Source organism: Eptesicus fuscus, chromosome 11, assembly GCF_027574615.1.
Source record: "Eptesicus fuscus isolate TK198812 chromosome 11, DD_ASM_mEF_20220401, whole genome shotgun sequence".
Lineage (NCBI taxonomy): Eukaryota > Metazoa > Chordata > Mammalia > Chiroptera > Vespertilionidae > Eptesicus > Eptesicus fuscus.
This window is the reverse complement of record NC_072483.1, coordinates 72,186,163-72,208,068: the sequence shown is the minus strand read 5'-3', so window position 1 is coordinate 72,208,068 and position 21,906 is coordinate 72,186,163. Positions and strand designations below refer to the sequence as shown.

The 21,906-nt window shown below is 50.9% G+C and overlaps 3 protein-coding genes and 1 long non-coding RNA gene across 7 annotated transcripts; 2 read left to right on the top strand and 2 right to left on the bottom strand.

The window, feature by feature from the left end:
- Window positions 1-576: 576 nt before the first annotated feature.
- On the bottom strand, window positions 577-5,268 carry CNPPD1 (cyclin Pas1/PHO80 domain containing 1). The gene is made up of 8 exons (XM_008145149.3): window positions 5,056-5,268; window positions 4,520-4,628; window positions 3,640-3,721; window positions 3,357-3,477; window positions 3,143-3,271; window positions 2,537-2,598; window positions 2,055-2,172; window positions 577-1,829 (listed from the first exon to the last, which is right to left on the bottom strand). The coding sequence occupies exons 1-8, from the start codon at window positions 5,122-5,124 to the stop codon at window positions 1,293-1,295; spliced, it is 1,227 nt and encodes a 408-aa protein (XP_008143371.3). The 5' UTR covers window positions 5,125-5,268; the 3' UTR covers window positions 577-1,292.
- Window positions 5,269-7,536: 2,268 nt separating this feature from the next.
- On the top strand, window positions 7,537-12,997 carry RETREG2 (reticulophagy regulator family member 2). Its single transcript, XM_008145148.3, has 9 exons — window positions 7,537-7,951; window positions 8,214-8,320; window positions 8,978-9,008; window positions 9,368-9,503; window positions 9,909-9,993; window positions 10,286-10,429; window positions 10,595-10,689; window positions 10,849-10,984; window positions 11,479-12,997. Exons 1-9 carry the CDS (start codon window positions 7,689-7,691, stop codon window positions 12,123-12,125), a joined length of 1,644 nt encoding a protein of 547 aa, XP_008143370.2. The 5' UTR covers window positions 7,537-7,688; the 3' UTR covers window positions 12,126-12,997.
- Window positions 12,998-14,682: 1,685 nt separating this feature from the next.
- LOC129150743 (uncharacterized) lies at window positions 14,683-18,229 on the bottom strand. The gene is made up of 2 exons (XR_008557490.1): window positions 18,173-18,229; window positions 14,683-14,874 (listed from the first exon to the last, which is right to left on the bottom strand). It is a non-coding gene; the product is annotated as an uncharacterized LOC129150743 (long non-coding RNA).
- On the top strand, window positions 15,468-21,804 carry ZFAND2B (zinc finger AN1-type containing 2B). 4 transcript variants are annotated; one of them, XM_054723372.1, is made up of 10 exons: window positions 15,468-16,283; window positions 18,526-18,600; window positions 18,872-18,966; window positions 19,126-19,257; window positions 19,599-19,750; window positions 20,002-20,097; window positions 20,213-20,273; window positions 20,498-20,565; window positions 21,119-21,191; window positions 21,304-21,804. In XM_054723372.1, the coding sequence occupies exons 1-10, from the start codon at window positions 16,160-16,162 to the stop codon at window positions 21,322-21,324; spliced, it is 897 nt and encodes a 298-aa protein (XP_054579347.1). In that variant the 5' UTR covers window positions 15,468-16,159; the 3' UTR covers window positions 21,325-21,804. The 4 variants fall into 4 exon arrangements, with proteins under 4 accessions (XP_054579347.1, XP_054579346.1, XP_054579348.1 ...); XM_054723371.1 differs by having other exon boundaries at window positions 15,646-16,283; window positions 21,399-21,804; XM_054723373.1 differs by lacking the exon at window positions 15,468-16,283 and adding an exon at window positions 18,330-18,404 and having other exon boundaries at window positions 21,399-21,804.
- Window positions 21,805-21,906: the final 102 nt, after the last annotated feature.

Genomic DNA, 21,906 nt, shown 5'->3' with positions numbered 1-21,906 from the left:
ATGCCTCATACATTTTCAAAATGCCCCCCAGCAGGCAGGCAGTACACCTCTGCTATGAGTCATCGTAAGCAGTCCCAAATACCCGCAGTCCAGCTGCCCAGAAAGGTTTTCCTTCTTCCAATGATAACCCAGCTTGGGACTGCTCTTAACACCAACTACCACCACGTGACAGACTGGATTGGAAGTCAGGATTCATAGGTGTCCTTGGGGCTTGCCCTCAAGAAGCTGATGGCGCTTTGCTGGATACGTGGCTTGGCCTCTCTCAAGATGTGATTCAGAAACTACAAGGGTGGTGCTCACCCAGAACTTTCAACAGTCATGGCCAACCCCAGGCGTGGTACAGTCACCATCCGTGCCCCATGGTACCCAAGTTGGGCAGCGCTAGTGACCCCAGGGTGCTGGGAGCAGGAGTGAAGGGAAGTTTGGAATGGAAGCCTGTGACTATCAAACAGGAAGTTCTGAAATGGGGCTCAGAGAGAATAGTCGTAGATAATGGGACTGGGAAGTAGGGAGGCTTAGAAGGCAGACATGGGAAGTCAGCCCTTCCAAGGGCTGCCAGAGAAGGAAAGAGTCCAGGCCATGCAACTGAAACTGTTTATTGAAACCTCAGTTCTACAAAAGCGTGAAAAACCCAGATACAAAGCGGCGGCCAGAGAGGCCTGTGAAGAGAACACCCAGAGAGGAACCAGAGAGAGGGAAGCCCAGGAGTAGGGTACCAAAAAGACAAGGTTGGAAGACAAAAGGGCAAGGTCGAAGGTCCCAGCAGTCCCAGGCTCCTTTAGACTACATCCCAGGGGCAGGTGTGGATTGGACTCCCCACCTCACCCTGCCTTCCTTCAGAGCTCCGACCTTGGCCCTATCAATCCCTGGCTCTCTTGCCTCAGAGACATCACACAGACCTGGTCAGCATTTCCTCCCTCCCTCCCTCGCCCACATTTCCTATCTCCCACCTTTTCCCTTCCATCCCAGGGAACTAAACAGCTAAAGTCTAACAGAGCCTAGAGGAGGTGAAGAGACAAGGGCTTCTCCTCTATCCACTTGTGCCGTGCCCCAGTCATTGAGTTAGAGGTTTCCCTGGCACCATCACTGCCCTGGCCAAGCAGCCAGCTACTGAGGTCTAGGAGAGCAAGAGACCTTTAGTCCTTTAGCCCCATAACCCCTTAAGCTCCCTCACCCAGGATAACAAGGGACCAGCCAAGGACCCAGAGAGGTAGAGAGGATCTAAATCAAGCATTGCTCCTCAGGTTCTCAGGGACTCCCAAGTCCTCTTCATGCATTCCCCAGAACCCTACCTAGCCTGGGAAAATGAAAGACTTGAGGCGGGCCAGCTCCATGATGCTGAAAATGGAACACTGCTGGGGCTGTGGGAGCAGAGAAGGCATTGGGCTCCAGGGCCAGGGTGGAGCCAGGCCATGGGAATGGTACCAGGGGCTTGGCGGCCCCGTATGGTTGGGACGGTGGCAGGCATGGCAGGTTGGTGAGTCTTTCTGGAGCTTCTGGCAAAAGGGACAGTTACGGAGAAGAGTGGGAGGGGCAGGAGGGTCGGGGGGAGGCAATGGTGGCGGGGTCAGTGAGGCCAGAAGACTGCCCCAGAGTGAACGCAGCCCTACGTCGCCTTCCAGGAAGCTGGAGACATTAGCAGGAGATGGCAGGCACTGTGGCACAGGAGAAGGTATGCAGGGTTCCAAGAGGCACCTGGAAGCCAGTCCAAGGTCCGGGGGGCCAGGTGGCAGGCTGCAGGACAGCCCCAAAGACTGGTGTATTACAGCCACTGATGCCACAACCAGGGCCACACTGCTCACATATGCTATAGCTAACAGGCAGGACAGCTGCAGGAGAGAAGATAAGAAAGGTCAGTGTCAATTACCCTCCCCCTAAAACCTGCTTCTGATAGTCCTAACACACCCACCCCGGTCTCTAGAAGTTCAAGTTAGAGCTCTCTGTCAACATCTTCTCCAAAACCCCATCTCCTGAGCTTTTTAGCATTTGCGTTACATCATCCCACCCACACACCAACCCACTCAAGCCTCCTGTCCTTCCTGACCCCTTCTCACCTTTGCCAGCCGATGGCAGAGGGAGCCCAGGGCCAGCTGCCAGGCTGGCTGCTCCAGCAGCACACACAGGTCTGTGTAGGTGTACCAGCCCCGTCGTCGTCCCTGATGCTCAGCCACACTGTTGGGAGGGGAGAAAAGACAGAGCGACTGCAGCTGGCCCAATGGCACCTTAATTCTCCCAGGGACCCACCAGGGAACACTGGGGAACATGTTAAAAGTACAGATTCCTAGGTTGCCTGTTGATCCCAGAAACAGAGAGTGAGACCAAGATCTGTGTTTTTTATAAGCTTCTCCCACCCTCCCAAAGGTGACCGATTACAAAAAGGGCAGGCAGGTTTGGGAACCAATTTCTTGGACAACTCTCTTCCCTGTCTCCTCCCTCTTTTCCCCCTTCCCCCCACCCCATTACACAGACCCTTATCTATGTCTAGCTCCTATGGCTTAGGCCTCAACCCTTAAGCCCTTCAACTCCTAGAACTTACCAGCTCTCTAACCAGCTTAGCACCTCAAATATCTCCCGAGGGTCAGTGAAGAGACGCCAATCCTGTGGATATGAAGAGAAGGGCACCAAACCAGGCTCAGACATGATCCACAATCATTTAATAACCAGAGCGGCAACAGCACTACAACGGCCACTATATGTAATACTCACTTGACACTTACTATGTGCCAAATACTGTTCCAAGAGCTTTTATGTATTAACTAATTTAATCATCACATATCTGCATTTGTATTACACCCTCCGTTAATGGCACAGGGAGAAAATAATCCTGCTAATGGTCCATGAGGCTAGGGGTAGAAAAAGTCTGGACGCAAATAATCAGCACCCAGTAGGATAAACTCTTGACTCAAAGTGTACCCAGCTGGGCCTGGAGGAATGGGGGAGCGGGGATGCTCCATTTCTGGCCTCACCACACCAGGCACCTTCAAAGGCTATAGTTAGTCCAGAGGGCTAGAAAGGGAAGATACTAACAAGGAGGACAGGCAGAAAGAGAAATTAAGAAACAGAAGGCTGAGAGAGAGAAGACAAAGAGTGAAAGGAACATAAAGATGGGCTAGGGAAACAGAGCGAGAGAATAGCTACTCACCATGGCACTCAGGAAGCCCCTCTCCAGGGCATTGAGAGTGGGCACAGCCACACCCCCTGCAGCTCCCCATTCATCATTGAAGACCTCCTCCTCCTCCCCTTCATCATAGAGGTACTTACTGGCCACCATCTGCAGAGGGACCAGAGGTGGTGTCAACAGAGCTCACATTGGGCTCCCAGCTCCCCAGGGAAATGAAGGGGAGGGGCTGTCCTACCATGGAGATCAGGAACAAGTCAGAGGAGGACACATGCTGTAGGTAGTCCGGGTTTCGGTGCCGGAGCCGTTCAATGTACACCAGAGCTAGCATCATAGCACACGGGGAGATGCATGCCTCCCTGGGTGGTGGAAAGGATCAGTAATTAAACCCAAGGGCTTTTCAGCTCTTGTAACTCATGAGGCCCATCCCTGTGTCTGTACAGCTTCTCTTTAGAGATAATCATTCCCTTCTTTCTGGGTTCCAAACACTTTCATCCTGTCCCCCTCAACTCCAGGCTCACCGGGACACATGGGCTACATATTTCTTCTGGAGCCGGCGAATAGGGCTGGGGGCCGCCTTCTGGAGCAATTCCACAGCAATGTCTGCAGGGGCAGAAGGAAAACAGAGTAAGCAAACAACCCCCCACCCCGCCCGCCACCACACACACACACACACTAGTCCCCACTGCTTTCAGCAGAAGACCCAGATAGCTCTCTATTATCTGAGGCCGTGGAGACAGGACCATGGTAACAAACAGAGATCAAGTTCTCCCACACTGAGACAAAAAGTCTGTCCCAAGTTTGAACTGCAGTTCCTTCCAGTAGGAAGGCTTATTTCCCAGCCACTTGAAGTTACTTAAATTTGTCTCCCACTCTTGTTCATTTGAGAAAGAAACATGTGCTTGGAAAATTCTGTTATACAAAATAAGAGTGATAAAGATTTGTAAGATAGCAATGTCTTTTACTCATTTGGGCTAAAAAAAAAAAAAAAAAAGTGAAATATAAACCCAGTCTTGGTCATGGCCAGTGTGACTCAGTTGGCTGAGCATTGTCCCATGCACGGAGAGGTCCAGAGTTCAATCCCAGGTCAAGGTACATGCTGGGGGCCGCAGGCCTGATCCCCAGTAGGGGGAGTACAGGAGGCAGCCAATCAATGTTTCTCTCTCTCCCTCTCCCTTCCTCTCTAAAATCAATATAAAACATGTTTTTTTAAAATAAAAGTAAGTAGCCCAGCTGGTGACAAGTAAATAAACAAACAAACAAATACAAATAAATAAACCCAGTGCTTATACCAACTACTAATGAGCTAGCTATGAAGTGTATACACCTAGTCATTTTGGTGCCTGCTGACAACCCCATTTTCTTGCTTCTCACTTGCCCAGTCACACAACATTGTCTAACCTGCCATGGGGCTGGAGAGCTCCTCCAAGCTACAGTCAGCCTCCCAGTCCCAGCCATAGTAGAGTCTTCTCCGGATCCTGGCATTCAGCTTCTGGTGTCCTGGAAGGAACTGAAACAGGGCAAGAGGGTGGTGGAGGGTAAGGGCAAGGAAGGGTACGATTGAGAGGATATCCTGGCTTCGGGCTATAAGGGGGTGCGGGGCCGCAGGCCTGTCTCAAGGCTAGTAGGTCGGGAGCCCCACCCAGCCCCGTGTTCTCCGGCTTGTTGGCCAATAGCAGCCTATCCACAGGGGTAAGATCCTCCTCCACTGAGGGCTCTCCAAGTGAGGTTCTCCGAGAAAAAGCCCTTGCTGGCCACCTCTATCCCCAATCCTGTACCCCGAGGCTCTCCCCAGGGCCCAACCAGCCGGGGCAAGTAAGCACAGCGAGAGCGGCTGCCTCCCAACTCCCAGGCAGACTGTCAGGCGAACTCGTAGCCCCGCTCAGTCCGGGCTCCAAGTGCGGGGAGGCCGGGGAGGAGGCGGGCAGCGCGCTCACCGAGAAGTCCTGGAAGCCGGTGAGGGAGAAGGTGCCTTCTTCGTCCAGCAGGAGCCCGGCCAGGTCCATCGCGCCGCCAGCCGCCGCCCTGCGAAGGTGGATGGGAAGGGAACGAGTTGTAAGGGGGCAGCTGAGCTGTCCCTGCCCGCCCGTCCACCTGCCCTCGGCTTCCTCCGCGCGGGCCGCCGCCCTCTCCAGGGCCGCCCCTCCCCTCGCGCCCGCAGCCGCAGGCGGGGCCGGGCGGGAGGGCGCCTCTTCCTGTTCCGCCCCGGGCGGGGCTCCGGACGCCGGGATCGGGGCTCCGGGCTCCGGGCTCGCAGGCCGGATCGCTCACCTCAAACAGTAGAGAGGAGACCTGGCCGCGAGGCAGTGCGTATGGAGCCGAGGTCGCGCCGCGCCACGCGTCCGTCCGGCGTTGACAAGCCGCGGGGGTGTCGCGGACTCGGCCATCGGCACTTCCTGCCGCGCGTTGGGCGGAGCGCTGCCGCCTAAGGCCGGGAAGCAGCCGAGCCCCAAAGCCTGGTCGCACTGAGTTGGGGCAGGTCACAGAGCTGAGAGCCCCAGCGTGCCCTCCCCTCCTTTGAGAAGTGGGGACATTTCCTAGGGAACTAAGCCACATTGAAGATGGATGAGCCCGGCTGACTTCGTACTAATGTAGATTTCAATGTGAAAAAAACGAAGATGCAGGACCGAGAGTTGCTCCCCAATTGTTTTCTAAAAGGGAAGATAAATACACAACAGCAATGTACCCAAAAAGAGCTGGCAAGGATACACAAGAAACTTAACAGCGGGTGCGTTATAGAATAGTAAGAAGCTAGGAAAATTCCAGGACAAGTGGAATAGGGTGGACAGCAACCACCTAGTAAATCCTATCTTCCCTAAACCAAGGATACTTAAGAGTAAACAGTTTGCACTTCTCCCCAACCAGAGGGTAGTTTAAATCACCCTGCTCAGGGAGACAGATAACAGAAATCCAATTAGTGACATTTGCAACCACACCCACGGACAAATCAAGAAAATCTCAATTTGGTACCTCAGCATAAAGTTGATGAATATTCTTATTGATCCAGCAGTAAGACCTCCCCTAAATGCCCAAACTTTAAAACTGAAAATGATGGTCCCAATCTGCTTTCCCTCCAGAGAGCAAACCGGTGCCATTCCTGTCTCCTCTCCTGCCCACCACCACATACCCCCTAAGGCCCCCTAAGGGACCCCATGAGACTTGCAACCAGGGGAGCAATGGGCAGCGGCAGCTCAGTTAGGGGCCTGGACCTGTCCCCAAGGCCCCCTATTCTCTGACTTCCCCGTGAGCTAGGGCAGCCTAGCCTATGCTCTTCTGTTACTTCCGTGTCCTTCCTTGTTTCACTCCCTTAAGTATATTTTTGCTGTGGACAATAAATTCTTGCTTGCTTTTCTACATTTTGTGTCTTGATTGAACTCTTTCCCTCAACAAGACAAGAACTGAGATCTCAAAAAAAAAGAACTGAGGTCTCGAGGGTAACAGGGGAACTGTGGACAAGGAAGCAGGGAAATTTATTTTTTGCTGTATACCTTTTAGTATAGTTTGGCATTTTTAACCTAATTAAATATGTATCTTGTAGGGTTATTGCAGACATTAAGTGATTCAAGGGATTATAAACTGCCGAGTACTTGTAAGCCTCAATAAATGGTGTTAACATGCCCCAAAGAGTAAACAGCATTTAAACAGGGTTTTTTTTTTATTATTATTTAAATATATTTTATTTATTTTTTACAGAGAGGAAGGGAGAGGGATAGAGTTAGAAACATCGATGAGAAACATCCATCAGCTGCCTCCTGCACACGCCCCACTGGGGATGTGCCCACAACCAAGGTACATGCCCTTGACCGGAATCCAACCCGGGACCCTTCAGCCTGCAGGCCCACGCTCCATCCACTGAGCCAAACCGGTTAGGGATAAACAGGGTTTTATTTTTAAATTCACCCCCTGACCACAATCTCCTGCTTTGAGCAAGGGGATTGGAAGGAGCTCGGATACATGACGGCGGGAAAGTTTACAGAAAGACACAGGAAGGAAACAACTTTCCTGAGTAGGTGAAGCTGTTTTGAGTCTGTCCTGTCACACGCTGGGGTTTGTTTACCCATCGAGGAGGAAACTGGGTGGACCAGTACGTCGAGGGTTGAGTAAAGCCACAGCGCCGCCCAGCCAGAGCAGCAGCAGCAGATCCTACCGGGGGTAGGGGGCATCTGGAAGCCCCTTCCCTGCCCCTTCGGGCTGCATCACACCCGGAATCCCGGGCCAACACAGGGAAAAGAAACGGGGCTGGGGTGGGGAACACGGAGACACAGGCCTTCTGTCGGGAGGAGAGAGACTCCACCTAACACCCTGCCCGCAGTCACGACTCCAGCAGAAAGCGCACACCTGCGTAGGAGCCGGTCCCCGGTCGCCCCTGCGCGCAGGCGCGTGCCGCCCCATCCGGGCGGTTAGGGGGCGTCACGTGACAGGCCCGTCGCTCCGCCATCACGTGTTGCCCGGCGGCTGCCTCCGCGGCGCTCTCCGCGGCGTGCGCCCCCTTCCGCCTGACGCGCCCCCGGCGGCGGCGGCCGCGCAGCCCTGGCTCCTCGCGGGCTTGGGCGGCGGCTGCGGCGGGGCTATGGCGAGCGGCGGTGGCGGGGGTAGCGCGGGCGGGGGCCTGGGCCTAGGCCCGGGCCCGGTTCTGAGCCTAAGCATGGGTGAGGCCACCAGCGAGGCGGACGAGGAGGCGGCCACGGCCGAGGCGGTGGGACGCCTGGCCACGACGCTGTGGCTGCGGCTCCGCGGCTGGGAGTCGGTGCTGGCGGCGGCGCAGCGGCTGCTGGTGTGGGAGAAGCCGCTGCACAGCCTGGTCACGGCGGCCGCGCTCAACGGCCTCTTCTGGTAACGGCCGCGGAGGAAGGGGGCGGGGCCGGCTGCGCGGGGGCGGACACTTGCCCTGGGGGGTGACACTTGCCCTGGGGGGGTGACCCATCCCCGTTTGTAAAGACCCTCTTGCGCCGGGTTGCCCTGTTACTCCGTCTTCCGGTCTCGAGTTAGGCCCGGAGGTTCCCATGCCCCATCAGTGGGCGCTTTTCCGCCCTTTGCGATGGCTGCGGGGGCCGCTCTCACCCATTCACCGCTGAGACGCCTGTCTCTCCCGAAGGTTGCTGTCTTCGTCGTCCCTCCGGCCCATCTTCCTACTCAGCGTCTCACTTTTGGCCTATTTTCTGCTGGATCTATGGCAGCCTCGCTTCCTCCCTGACATGCCAGGTGAGTGTCACTTCCTTTTTTAGCAAGTCCATGGTGCACTCCCTTTGTGGCTGACCCCGCTGGATGAGTTGAGTGGTGAGGGGAATGGACAGCGGGCCACCTGCCTCCCAGTCACCACCACTCTCCCCGTTAGGAACTCGATAATTGCTCCTTTCTCAAAATGGGTGTTAGTGTGAATGTAGTCAAGATTGTGGACTCTGTAGATAGATTGCCCGGGTTCCATTGTTTGCTCAGCCACTTGCCATGTGTGTGACCTTGTAAAAGCCACCCTCTCTCTGTTTGCTTCAGTTTCCTCATCTATAAAACAGGGATGATAGAACTTACTTCATCAGGAGGTTTCATATGTGATAGGAATTAAATGCATGTTAGCTCTCACTGTTTTGTGCGTTTGTGTTTAATTCATGTATTTACTTACTAGGCTTTTTTGAGTAACTAGGTGCCAGGCTGTGTGCAAGGTGCTTGGAATGTGAACATGAGTAAGATGTAGTTCCTGTGTCTGAGGAGGGTAAAGTCTAAAAAAGGAGACTCATACAAACAATACACCATAATGCTCCCTGCAGTTGGCACCTGAAGAAAGTCCTCTGGGACTGTCTGCCTTGGGGAGTGTCTCCCAAAGCCCCTACCACTCAGTAACTTGTCCCCCTCCTCTCTCTATAGCATCATCCCCAGAGGAGCCACACTCTGACAGGTGAGTGCAGGCCACCTCTTGAAGACAAATGCCCAAATCTTGTCTTGCTTTGCAAAGTGCCAGTGTCACCATGGTGCAGGGCAACACTGCAGCTTCTGTAGGCACAGACCCCAGCATAGTGGATGGACTGCTAATTCGCTCGGTTCTAGGTTCCTGTGTAGGTGTTTGTGTGCCTTCTCCTTTGGGGTCACAGGGTTGGGAGCTCTGGGCTTTGCTTCCCTGGACCAGGACAGCCTCCCTTTGGGAGGTAGGGTTATCCATTTCCTTAGACTGAAGATCTCGTTGACATGCTCAGAGGGATATAAGTGCTTAGGAAGCTGGTGTCTGAGGCCTCCAGGGGTCATGTCATGTCTCCCCAGTGAGGGTGCGGGGTCAGGCGCCCGGCCGCACCTGCTGAGTGTGCCCGAGTTGTGCAGATACCTGGCTGAGAGCTGGCTCACCTTCCAGATTCACCTGCAGGAGCTGCTGCAGTACAAGAGGCAGAATCCAGCTCAGGTAACCTCCCCATGTCATAGAACAGTTCCCTGCACTGTGGGGAAGAAGAGTTGGGGGTGGGGGGGTGGGGAGGAGTGCTTGGACACTTTAGGAAGAGACCTAGTGTCTACTTTAGGAACATTCACAGCTAGTAGCCTAGTACAGGAGGCAGTCTTGCCTCAAGGAATAAGCTGATGTCCTGACACTATTTCCTGCAAGGCAGACCAGTTTGAATTACAGGTGTTTGATGGCAACTATTGCAAACTTCCTGACCTGGTGGTCTTGGGCATCCTCTTGACTAGACTGAATCACCGCATTCCTAGAGGACATACCCCTCCTCTCACCAGCTGGGCAGTGATTTCTTGCCCAAATGAGTGGGGCACATACCTCAGCCCAAGTTCTTTGACCCTGTGCTCTTCTCTGCAGTTCTGTGCTCGAGTCTGCTCTGGCTGTGCTGTGTTGGCTGTGCTGGGACACTATGTTCCAGGGATTATGATTTCCTACATTGTCTGTGAGTAGGGTCTAACCTTGCCCTTCCCAAAGCCCTCTCCTTATCATCTTTTCCTGGACCGACCTACAGGGAGGACTGTGCTCTCTTTCTCTGCTCAGTTGCCCATATACAGAGATTCCCAAGGATGCTATAGTATTAGTAACAGTGGAAGTGTCATCGGGGAGGGGGGCAGGGGATACAGCCTCAGGAAAGGACCTTATTTTCCTTCAGCCCTTTCTGTTTATGGACCAGCTGAATAAGGGTCCTTAGGAAATAAGCATAGGGAGCTCTGAGTGGATGCTCTATCCTCTAGTGCTGAGTATCCTGCTGTGGCCCCTGGTGGTTTATCATGAGCTGATCCAGAGGATGTACACTCGCCTCGAACCCCTGCTCATGCAGCTGGACTACAGCATGAAGGCAGAAGCTGACACCCTGCATCACAAACACGACAAGAGGAGTAAGGGGCTCCTGTAACCTGGTGAGGGGAGGAGGGCACGGGGAGGGCCTTAGCTTATGGCTCATGAAACACCGTAGAATTTCTATATTCTCGAGTCCCTTGGCCAGGTTTGCCCCCCACTACTATCCCTGCTTGGTGAGTACCCTGGTGCTCTTGCTTCTCTAGAGCGGCAAGGGAAGAACACACTCCCCGGAAGTGATGAGCCACTGGCAGACACAGAGAGTGAAAGCGAGGCAGAACTGGCTGGCTTCTCCCCGGTGGTGAGATCCAAAGGAGATGGGGTGTCAAGTAGAAGGTTGAGGGGAATCTCTCCTCTAGAAAAGTTACCTCTTAAGCGGTGGGGGTTGGTGAGGGGGTGCTCCTAGAAAACTGGTTCTCTTATCTCTTTATCTGTTGTGTTCATCCTGGTTCTCCTGCAGGTGGATGTGAAGAAAACAGCACTGGCTTTGGCCATTACAGACTCGGAGCTGTCAGATGAGGAGGCATCTATCTTGGAGAGTGGCGGCTTCTCAGTATCCCGGGCCACAACTCCACAACTAACTGATGTCTCTGAAGGTATGGGCAATCCTTTGCCCTTCCCAATCTTCCTGTTCCCAGTTGTGAGATACTGACCGTGCTCTCTTAATTGTTGCCCCATAACTGTTTTCTTTGGAGAATTGACCCTCTAATTCTACTTCAAAATCCTAAAAGACCTTAACACCTAAGGCCTAGCCCAGCATTCCATGTCCCAAGCTCTCATTCTTTTTTTGTTTTGTTTTTAAATATTTTTTTTATTGATTTCAGAGAGGAAGGGAGAGGGAGAGGGAGAGAGAGAGAGAAACCTCAATGATGAGAGAATCATTGATCAGGTGCCTCCTGCATGCACCCTACTGGGGATTGAGCCTGCAACCAGGCATAGGCCTTTGACTGGAATCAAACCCAGGACCCCTTCAGTCCACAAGTTGGCGCTCTGTCCACTGAGCGGCCCAAGTTCTCAGTCTTGAACATATTGGCCTATTAAGGCCATTCAGAATAGCAGGCTCATTCCTAACCCTTTGTTTTCTGCACAGATTTGGACCAGCAGAGCCTGCCAAGTGAGCCAGAGGAAGCCCTGAGCCGGGAGCTGGGGGAGGGAGAGGAGACAGAGATGACCCCTCCCGAAGACGTGCTGGGCCCCCCTGAGGTCCTCTCAAGGCAAGACCTGGACTCAGAGGAGGAAGAGGAAGAGGAGGAGGAGGAGGAGGAAGTTGTGGCAGCCAAGGAAACCTTGCTTCGGCTCTCATCCCCCCTTCACTTTGTGAACACACACTTCAATGGGGCAGGTTCTCCCACGGATGAAGTAAAGCTCTCCCCAGGAGGACCAGTGGAGACACTGAGCCCAGAGGCAGTGAGTGGTGACCCCGCCACGCCCTCAAGCACCCTGTCACCCCTGCTTTGCCTTGCTGAAAGTGATCCAGTCCCTTCCATCTCAGTGCTCCCACCTCTTCCCCAGGACTCTCCCCAGCCCCTGCCTGCCCCTGAGGAAGAAGAGGCACTTGCCTCTGAGGACTTCGAGTTGCTGGATCAGGGGGAGCTGGAGCAGCTGAATGCGGAGCTGGGGTTGGGGCCAGAGACATCCCCAGAGCCCCCTGATGCTCCACCCCCTCCACCCCTAGGGCCCAACACCCTTTCTCTGTTACAGTCAGACCAAGAAGCTGAGACCATGGCAGAGCCATGAGCCATGGAAGAAATTGCAGGCACAGTAATAAGGCTTCCTGGCTAGGGCTGTCACTACTCTCTCCTTTCTCTACTATTAGGAGCGGCAGTACGTGGGGAAGCTGGCTGTCAGGTGATAGCTAGTCCACTTTCTGCCTACCTGCCTGCCTGTTGTCCCAGTCCTGCTTACAGTGCCTGGGATTGGTTTCAAGTTTGTAAATAACTTTACATTTGGGTTAGTGGATGTGAACAGGGCTAGGGAAGTTCTTCCCTCAGCCTGCACTTGCCTCCCTGTCTCATCTCTATTCTCATTCCACTCTGCCCTAAACCCTGGTGGTCTATCTTTTTCCTTTTCCTCCTATCCTCAGGGACCTGTGCCGGTCTGTCCTTGTGTCCCACTTGTTTAGTTTAGACACTTTACATTTTTCTCTCCTGTCCTGTGCTCTTCTCTGCTTTATTTCCCTGCTGTGTCTTGTCCTTAGCAGCTCAATCCCCACTCCGCCAGCTCCTCCTCCCTGGCTAAAACTTTAAGGAGGGTCCTGTTTGGGAGGTGCAGACTAAACCTGGGGTGGTGGGTCAGGCCAGTAGTTGAGCACTTAGGTCACTGAAGCCTGTGGAACCTCCACTGCACCCTTGGCCTAGTTCATCCCAGCCTTTTAGATACAGGAGCAGAGCAGGGATCCCACAGCACGTGTACCAGCACTGTGTTAGTGAGCAGGAGCTCTGTCTTGTTGGGAAGAGGGGCTTTCTTACTGTTCCAGGGAAGAAAAGGAGACCTGTTCCGCTGGGCCATGAGTAGTTCAAGTGTGGTGGGACCCCCTACTAGAGTGAGGAAGTGGACAGTAACATCTGTGCAGGTGTTGATTGGAAAAATAAAATGTTGATTGGCTAGAACTGCTGTTGCCTACCTGCTTGCCTAACTGTGAACTGCTTGCTACACTCTGCTCTGTGCCATCCTCACCCCTTATCTCCTTGTCCCCAATCTTATTCCTGGCTGTTTATTTACCTGGTGCAAAACAAGGCCAGAAACAGGGATTACCCTAACAGCCCTAGCTATTTTTCCTGATGGTTATGTGTTTAGTGAGATTTAGCATATATGAATAAAGTGTGCAGGAAGAAATTGCCTCATCTTCCCAATCAGTACAAATTTGGTTCCATAACAGTTGTTTTCTACTGTGTTTCCTACAACCTAAACATTCTTACCCATCTATATGCAATAACTCAGCTCTGGATTGTATATACAGGGGAGACCAAACAAGCAGGACTTATACCTGTATCAAAATTGACTTCAGCCGAAACCGGTTTGGCTCAGTGGATAGAGCGTCGGCCTGCGGACTCAAGGGTCCCAGGTTCGATTCCGGTCAAGGGCATGTACCTTGGTTGCGGGCACATCCCCAGTAGGGGGTGTGCAAGAGGCAGCTGAGCGATGTTTCTAACTCTCTATCCCTCTCTCTTCCTCTCTGTAAAAAATCAATAAAATATTTTAAAAAAAATTGATTTCAGACCAAGTAGCACTAAAGAAATAGTATCTATTGCCTGGCCTATGTGGCTCAACCGAGTAGCACGTTATCCCATGCACCAGGAGGTTGCCAATTTGATTCCAGGTCAGGATACATGCCCAGGTTGTGGTCTCAATTCCCAGTAGGCAGCCAATTGGTGTTTCTATCTCTCCCTCTCTAAAAATCAATAAAAACATTTTTTAAAGAACAGAACTACCACTAATTGAATACATAAAATGTGCTTAGCACTTTTCTAAAATGAGTTGATACTTTTTTCCCCTCACAATCCTGGGATACATACTGTTATTCACTGTATTTTATACACAGTCTAATGTTCTAGAAGGCCACAGTCTTAGTCAAGAGTGGAGCCAGGATCCACATCCAAGCAGTCTTGCTCCAGCAATCACACTGGGACAGGAAGCTCCTTTCGATTAATAGTGCACAAATGGAGAGATACTCAAGGACATGGACACTCGAGAACCAATCTAATATCTTGACTTTACAAAGAATGGACACAGAACCTTTGCTCTTTAGGGAAGAACAACATTGGAGAAAGCCCAGAACTAAGCAGATGGCCTCCTTTATGAGTTCACATCCTCAGCCTCCAGCTGGAGGATCCATGAGGCAATTCTACCTGAAAATTTTTAAAATATATTTTATTGATTTTTTTTACAGAGAGGAAGGGAGAGAGAGTTAGAAACATCGATGAGAGAGAAAGCAGATCGATGTTTCTCTACATGACTTTTTGAGGTTGGCTTCTATGCCACATCTCCCCTAAGCTTTGAGAAATTTTTTCTTTCCATTTGTTGCACATTTGCCTGAGAGAAAATCAGGGATGACTGAGTCTCTGTCCACTTCCACTGAAGGAACAGAAACTTCATCATCTAGAGATCTCAGAAGAAAATGGAAAAACAGTTCTAATCAACAAATAGGCAATTAAAAACGAGAATTAACCAATCAGAAAGACACTGGCTGCCATATATCCCACCTTTAATCCATTTTCTTGTTAAACTTGAAATTTTAAGACAGAAGCCTGTAGTTGGATCAAAACATTGACCATAGGTTTGGAATTCCATGAGGGTCCTTTTTTTTTTTTTTTCTTTTTCCCCTCACCTGAGAATATATTTCCAATGATTTTTTTAGAGAGTGGAAGGAAGTGGGGAGAGACAGAGAAACACATCCATTGGTTGCCTCCTGCACGTGCCCTGGTTTGGGCTGGGGATCCAGCTTGTAACGGAGGAAACAGGTACGTGCCCTTGACCAGAGTCAAACCTGAGAAAAGAAAAGGAAAAAAAAGGAAAACACACAATCAAACCAGAGACACGTCAGTCTGCGGGCTGGTGCTCTATCCACTGAGCAAACCAGGTAGGCATGAGGGATCATTGTTGACATTCATCCTCATTTGATGGTTGCTATGTGTTTGTCTACAATTTTGTATCAGGTGACCAGGCCATTTCCTGCCCCGAGATGAAAGGGACAAGAAGAAAGCTTTCATATGAATGAAAGAAAAATGAGCAAAAATGTGAAACCTACAATTAGGCTAAATAAAAAACAGTTGTAGAAGTACAGACTGGAGGAGGGAGAGTTGGTTATATGTTTACATTGTGAGCAAGGCAGTGCACTTAACTATACATTCAAATAGCCAATAATGTAACATGGCTGCTCATAAACAATTTAATTTTAGGCTACATTACTGGAAATATAGTCTCCAAAGCGAGGAAGATACCTATGGTGTACTGTGCACAAGTTAGAATACTGCCAGAAGATGTCTTGCTATACTTGTGGACAAGTTAACAAATTGCACTGTTCTCAAGAGAGAAGATTCCAGGGGTGAAGGCTGAAAATCGTCATATGGGAACTATGTTGAAGGAATTGAGAATGTTTAAGCCAAGGAGAGAGACCTGAGTTGAGTCACATTAGCTGCCTTCAGACTTTGAAGGGTTATCTGTAGGACTTTAGAGGGCAGAAATTAAATATTTGAGAAGAGATTAATTAATAATAGTGCTAAGCAGAATTGTTTTTCTGGTCAAGAAATATTGCAAAACAGATTTCAATGATCTTTATAAGTACAAAAGATCAAGTACAGAGATTCTAAGAACTGTTCATCCCATCATGGAAGGACAATATATCACCATGTTTTGCTTTTAGTGTCCAACTAAAGCAGCGGTCGCCAACAGGTAATCCGTAGACCACTGGTGGTCTGTGAGGTCAGAAAGGTTGGTGACCGCTGAACTAAAGTCTCCTTGGACTTGCTTCACCTGCTCCCTTAAATGTTGTTGTTTTTCAAAATTGGGTCTGTCACTGGATCACTTTTCTTTGTACTCTGCCTGGGCACTTTCACGTGTTCACCCACTTAGTTTCTACTCATATGCTAATGACTTGTAAATCTCAGCTCCTTTCCCAGAACTTCCAATGAGACATCTCCACTTGAATGTTCCATGGGTACCTTCTACTCAACATACCAAAAACTGGATATATCTTTTTTCCACTGTGCACTTCACCACCACCACCTCTGCCCCTAAACAGATAAGTTTTTCTGTATTTGCCATCTTGCTTGATGTCCTCCTGTACACCCCCTACAGGGGATCGAGCCCACAACCTGAGCATGTGCCCTGACCAGAAATCAAACTGGCCTTTTGGTGTTCAGACAGTACCCAATCAACTGAGCCACATCAGCCAGGGTAGGTAATGTTTTATTTCTTGATCTGAGTGCTGGTTATGTGGGGGTGTTCAATTCATGAAAATTCATTGACCTTTACACATTTCTGAATGTGTCATACAAGTCGGAAAGAAGTGTCAATATCAAAGTGTATTGGTTGTCTATTTCTGCATAACAAAGTACTCTAAAACTTAGCATCCTAAAACAACAAATATGTTCTCACACTATTTCTGAGGCTCAGGAACCTGAGGGCAGCTTAGCTAGGTGGTTCTTGTTCAAGGTGTCCCACAAGGCTGCAATAAAGATGTCAGCCAGGGCTGGCTTAAGTCATCTGAAGGCTTGACTAGGGCTGGAGGATCTGCTCCAAAATGGCACACTCACAGAAGACTCCATTCCTCACTTGCTGTTGCCAAGGGGCCTCAGTTCCTCACCACACTAACTTCTATGGCTGCTTGACTGAAATCAGGACACGACAGCTACCCTAATATCTTCTTCTTAGACATGATTAGCAGGAAATGGTGGAAGTTTGAAGGACTAAGGCACATAGAAATTTGTCACACCTGATTTTAAGGTGTATGGACTTTAAACCACACTCTCAGACAGTGATTGTTTGCTGCCATGTCTGGGTTTCAAAACCCAACAGACTGAGGATTAGACAGAAGGTCAGAAAAATAATTCTTTTTTTAAAAAAATTATTTTTATTGATTGTAGAGAGGAAGGGAGAGGGATAGAGACAGAAACATCAATGATGAGAGAGAATCATTGATCAGCTGCCTCCTGCACGCCCCCCACTGGGGATTGAGCCCAAAACTGAGGCACGTGCCCTTGACTGGAATCGAACCTGGGACCCTTCAGTCCACAGGCTGACGCTCTATCTACTGAGCCAAACCGGCTAAGGCAGAAAAAGAATTCTTGACTGTGGCATGTGCTGATTAAACCATACAAAATTATTGTGTGTTTTTTTTAGTTAAAAAAGGCACCCATTAGCAATTTCATAATTTTAAATCTAACAGGATTAATGCTGGAGCTAACAGATATGGAGTCTTGGAATTCACAAATGACACATTGTGAAATAGAGCCAAAAGTTGGAGGGGAGAGCTAGGGGAAGAATAAGAAGGGAGTGTCTTTTCATTTCCAAGTGTGGCCTGGGTTATACCTCCATTTTGGAGGACAGTGCTCAACTCTAAGCTTATGTGTTCTGATGGTCAAATTTATGGGAAAATAGGGTGCGACCATTTCCAGACATGAGGGGCCAGAGAGGCATATGAGAAGCAAAATGTGCTGAAGCTGGAAGCTGCCAGAGGAAAAGCAGAACATCAGTCCGGTGACTCTCATGCCTCATTCCAGAAATATTTAACATGCACTCAGAATATACAAGTCGCACGTTTTTCAAAGTGTGCTGTACATGGATAATCTGTGTGCTTGGGTGCTTCCTCCCGAATCAGAAGCTCCCGAACCCAGGAATCTGCATTTAAAACAGCACTATAGGTAATTCACATTCACAATGAAGTCATACAGTTCAAGGCACTGTGCTGGGTGCTAGGAACCTAACAGAACCAGGCAGACGTGGTTCCTGACTTCCCAGGATAGTTGTGTGTGTAAACAGCTGATTACAGTAAGATGACTCGGATGCTAGAACAGAACCAGGGAGGTCACAGAGCCGGTGTGCTTAGCTCAGACTGGGGATGGTTAGGGGAGCCTTACAGAAAGGGCGTCAGAGCTAAGCCTGGAGGAAGGATCTGCAGCTCTGGAGAGAAATCTGTACTTGAGAGAAATATGGAAGTCAGCTGGTGGAGAGTAAGTGCAGCCGTGGTCGTGAATGAAATGGCTAGGTGTAGAGTGAGAAGTGGACGAAGGACCGTCTTGTGAAAGACCCCAAACCACTCCAATCCTCCTTCCCCCACAAACCACCTGTTCTCGGCTTCGCGGGTCCTTTCGCCCTACGCGGAGCTAAGTCCCGGCGCAGGACAAACCCAGTCCCCAGTCAGGGCAAGCACTTCTGGGCGGGGCTCGGCCCGCTGGGTCGCTCCCCGCGCCGCCCTGCGACTGCGCGAGATGTGCCCGCCCTGCGCGATGACGTCAGTGCGCCCGTGCGCGCTGGGGGAGGAGTGGGGCTCTTGGGCCAGGAGGCGCAGAGGCTCCGGTAACTCGGCTGGGAGGGTAGAAGATGGGGAGGGGCAGGGAGCCCCCCAGAGTTCGGGGTCGCAGTCCGGACCCGGAGCGGGAACCCTAGAGATGCTCAGCATCGCTTCTTCTTCCCCCAGTAGGCCCGCCCGGCCCAGCGATGGAGTTTCCGGATCTCGGGGCGCACTGTTCTGAGCCGAGCTGTCAGCGCTTGGGTGAGGGCGGAGCGCGAGGGGGTGGGACCGGGTGGAGAGGGGCTTGGAGCTGCAAACAAAACGTAGGGTGGGCTCCGGGGGCTGGAAATGCTGGGAGGGGCGGGCTCGAAGGTGAGATGGTGTCGAAGGGGGCGTGGCTAAGGAGAGTGGACTAGAGCCGGTGGTTTGTTGCAAGCAAGGTGGCGTTTTCCTTCCTCGGAGTGGAAGGCTTGACTGACCCGCAACGATATCAGGGTCCCGCTGGACCTGCAATCTGACGTATTCCCTGCAGATTTTCTGCCGCTCAAGTGCGACGCCTGCTCCGGCATCTTCTGTGCAGACCATGTGGCCTATGCTCAGCATCACTGTGGATCTGCTTACCAAAAGGTGAGGGGGCAGTCTGAAGGTGATGGAGGATGCATGCAGAATCCCTGCAATTCCTCTGCCTCCTGCTTCCTCTCCTTTATTGTCTGAGTTTCTTTCAGGACCAGAGATTTGGTTGAAGTGGGAGTGGGTCACAGACTGAGCTCTGTTCCTTAACTATAGGATATCCAAGTACCTGTCTGCCCACTCTGTAATGTGCCTGTGCCTGTAGCCAGAGGGGAGCCCCCTGACCGTGCTGTGGGGGAGCACATTGACCGAGACTGTCGCTCGGATCCAGCACAGCAAAAACGAAAGGTAAGCATTGGAGGGGTTGGCCATGACCCAGCTGGGTTTATGGATGCCTGGAAACCTGAACAACTATTCTTTTTTTAAAAATATATTTTTATTGATTTCAGAGAGGAAGGGAGAGGGAGAGAGAATCACGGATCGGCTGCCTCCTGAATGCCCCCCACTGGGGATTGAGCCCGCAACACGGGCATGTGCCCCTGACCGGAATCAAACCCAGGACCCTCCAGTCCGCAGGCCGATGCTCTATCCACTGAGCATAACCAGCCAGGGCCTGAACAACTATTCTTATTGGGTTGGAAAGGGGGTCAAAGTTTCAGCAGAGACAAACCTTCCCAACTTTACCTTAGATCTTCACCAATAAGTGTGAACGCTCTGGCTGCCGGCAGCGGGAAATGATGAAACTGACCTGTGAACGCTGTGGCCGAAATTTCTGCATCAAGCATCGTCACCCACTGGACCATGATTGCTCTGGGAAGGGGCACCCAACCAGCCTGGCAGGGTAATTGCAGCCAAGTCTTCTACTTACCTATGGGACCGTCCCATCCTTCTGAACTGACTCAGTCTTTATAACTACAAGCTGGGAAGTTTGAACCCTGTCCTCTTTGACTAGGGAGTCTTAACTTCCTTTTCAAGTGCATATTTTTCCAGACTGTTTGGAGGAACTCCCTCCTGAGTTCCCTGGTAAGGCCTGGGGGGAACATGCCAGCTGACTACTCTAGGACACATGCCAAGAATGTCTCTTCCCTACAGACTTGCTGCTATCTCTAGAAACCAAGGTCTCGCTTCTTCTACAAGCACCGTCCCCAGCCCAAGTCGGATCTTGCCTTCATCTACCTCTCCCAGCAGGTAGGCCTGCCCATTTCTTCTCTCCCTTTTCCTCCTTCATATCTCTGACTTCTGCCTCTTTTATTTTTCTTTCTTTCTCTTTTTTTGACCTCTGCCTTCTGAATGTCTGCCTTAGAGCCACAGCCCCGTCTCCATCATGGACTGCCCCTCCAGTGATTGCTTTGCAGAATGGCTTGGTGAGTTGAGCAGAAGTTGAAAGGACAGAAGCAAACCACACAGAGTAAAGTCCAAGGCAATGGGGACTTTAGAGATGGGGTCTTGCACTGGGAGGGAGTAAGGAGTTTTGGGGTGTTCTTCTAAGTGGTTGAAAGTTTTGGAATGGTGGTTATCTTTTTGTTTTCAGTATGACTCCGGCCCATGCTGAGCTTGGAAGTGAGGTCTTGTTTCTCTTTTTTTGCAGAGTGAGGATGAGGCTCTGCAGCGAGCCCTGGAATTGTCCCTGGCAGAGACCAAACCCCAGGTCCCAAGGTACCTCCTCTCTGGTGAAAGAGGATGGGATGTGGGAGATAGGTGGGAACACTCCGATCTGTTGCAAGATAATAGTTAGGCCCGGCCAGCATGGCTCCGTGATTGAGCATCGACCTATGAACCAGAAGGTCACTGTTTGATTCCCAGTCAGGGCAGATGCCCAGGTTTCGGGCTTGATCACCAGTTGGAGGGTGTGCAGGAGGCAGCTAATCAATGATTCTCTCTCATAATTGATTTTTCTATCTCTTTCTCCCTCTTCCTTCCTCTCTGAAAGCAATAAAAATATATTAAAAAGGAAAAAAAAAAAGATAATAGCTAGATACTTGGGCCCAAAATTAAGCTTACTAACTATATGATGTTTAACAAGTTTTTTTTTAACCCATTAGGGTCTTAATTTCCTCTATAAAATGGGATCATACTAATACCTACATTGTAGGGTTATATAGAAATTGAGATAATATTCAAAAGTGTTCAGCACAATGATGCCTAACAGATCAGGTGCTTATATTTTAGATATTGTTGTCATACAACTTAAGCTGCTCCTCTCTCCCAGTTCGCAGGAGGAAGAAGACTTAGCTTTAGCACAAGCACTGTCAGCCAGTGAGGCAGAGTACCAACGCCAGCAGGTATGAGGATGGGGTAGAGATGGGGTCTTGCACTGGGAGGGAGTAAGGAGTTTTGGGGGGTTCTTCTAAGTGGTTGAAAGTTTTGGAATGGTGGTTATCTTTTTGTTTTCAGTATGACTCCGGCCCATGCTGAGCTTGGAAGTGAGGACTGCCCACTCATTTCCATGACATCACACCTGTCTTCCCCTCCCCCTCTCCTTGCTCCAGGCCCAAAGCCGCAGCCTGAAGCCGTCCAACTGCAGCCTGTGCTAGGGCCTTGGGCTTGGGGAGGGAGGCTTAGCTGAGGAGGACTGTGGCCCTCACATCTCTAAGGTCCACAGGGAGAGGAGGCCAAGAGCAGCCTGGAGTGAAGACGAGGAGTGACGTAAAGGCTGTTTCCAAGGAGCATCAAGAGAAACAGCTGTAGGACTCGGCCTATAGAAGGCCCTGCTGGCCCTCCAGCTGCGTGGGAGAGAGCAGCTGTGAACTGTTCCCTGGTTGAGCCCTTGGAGGATGCTGGCCAGGCCCCACTCAACTCCCTGCATCGTCATCCCCCTCACACTGGGGCTGCCTGCACGTGTAGGGACAGGGAGGGTCCTGGGAAGAATAAAGCATAGTGGTAGTTAATAACACATCCAAGTGGTGTGTTTCTTTCTCTTTTCCAACCCAAACCAGTAGAGTCCTGTCAAGAATGCTCACCCAATCTAAGAGTAGAGGCCTACTGCAATATGCCACA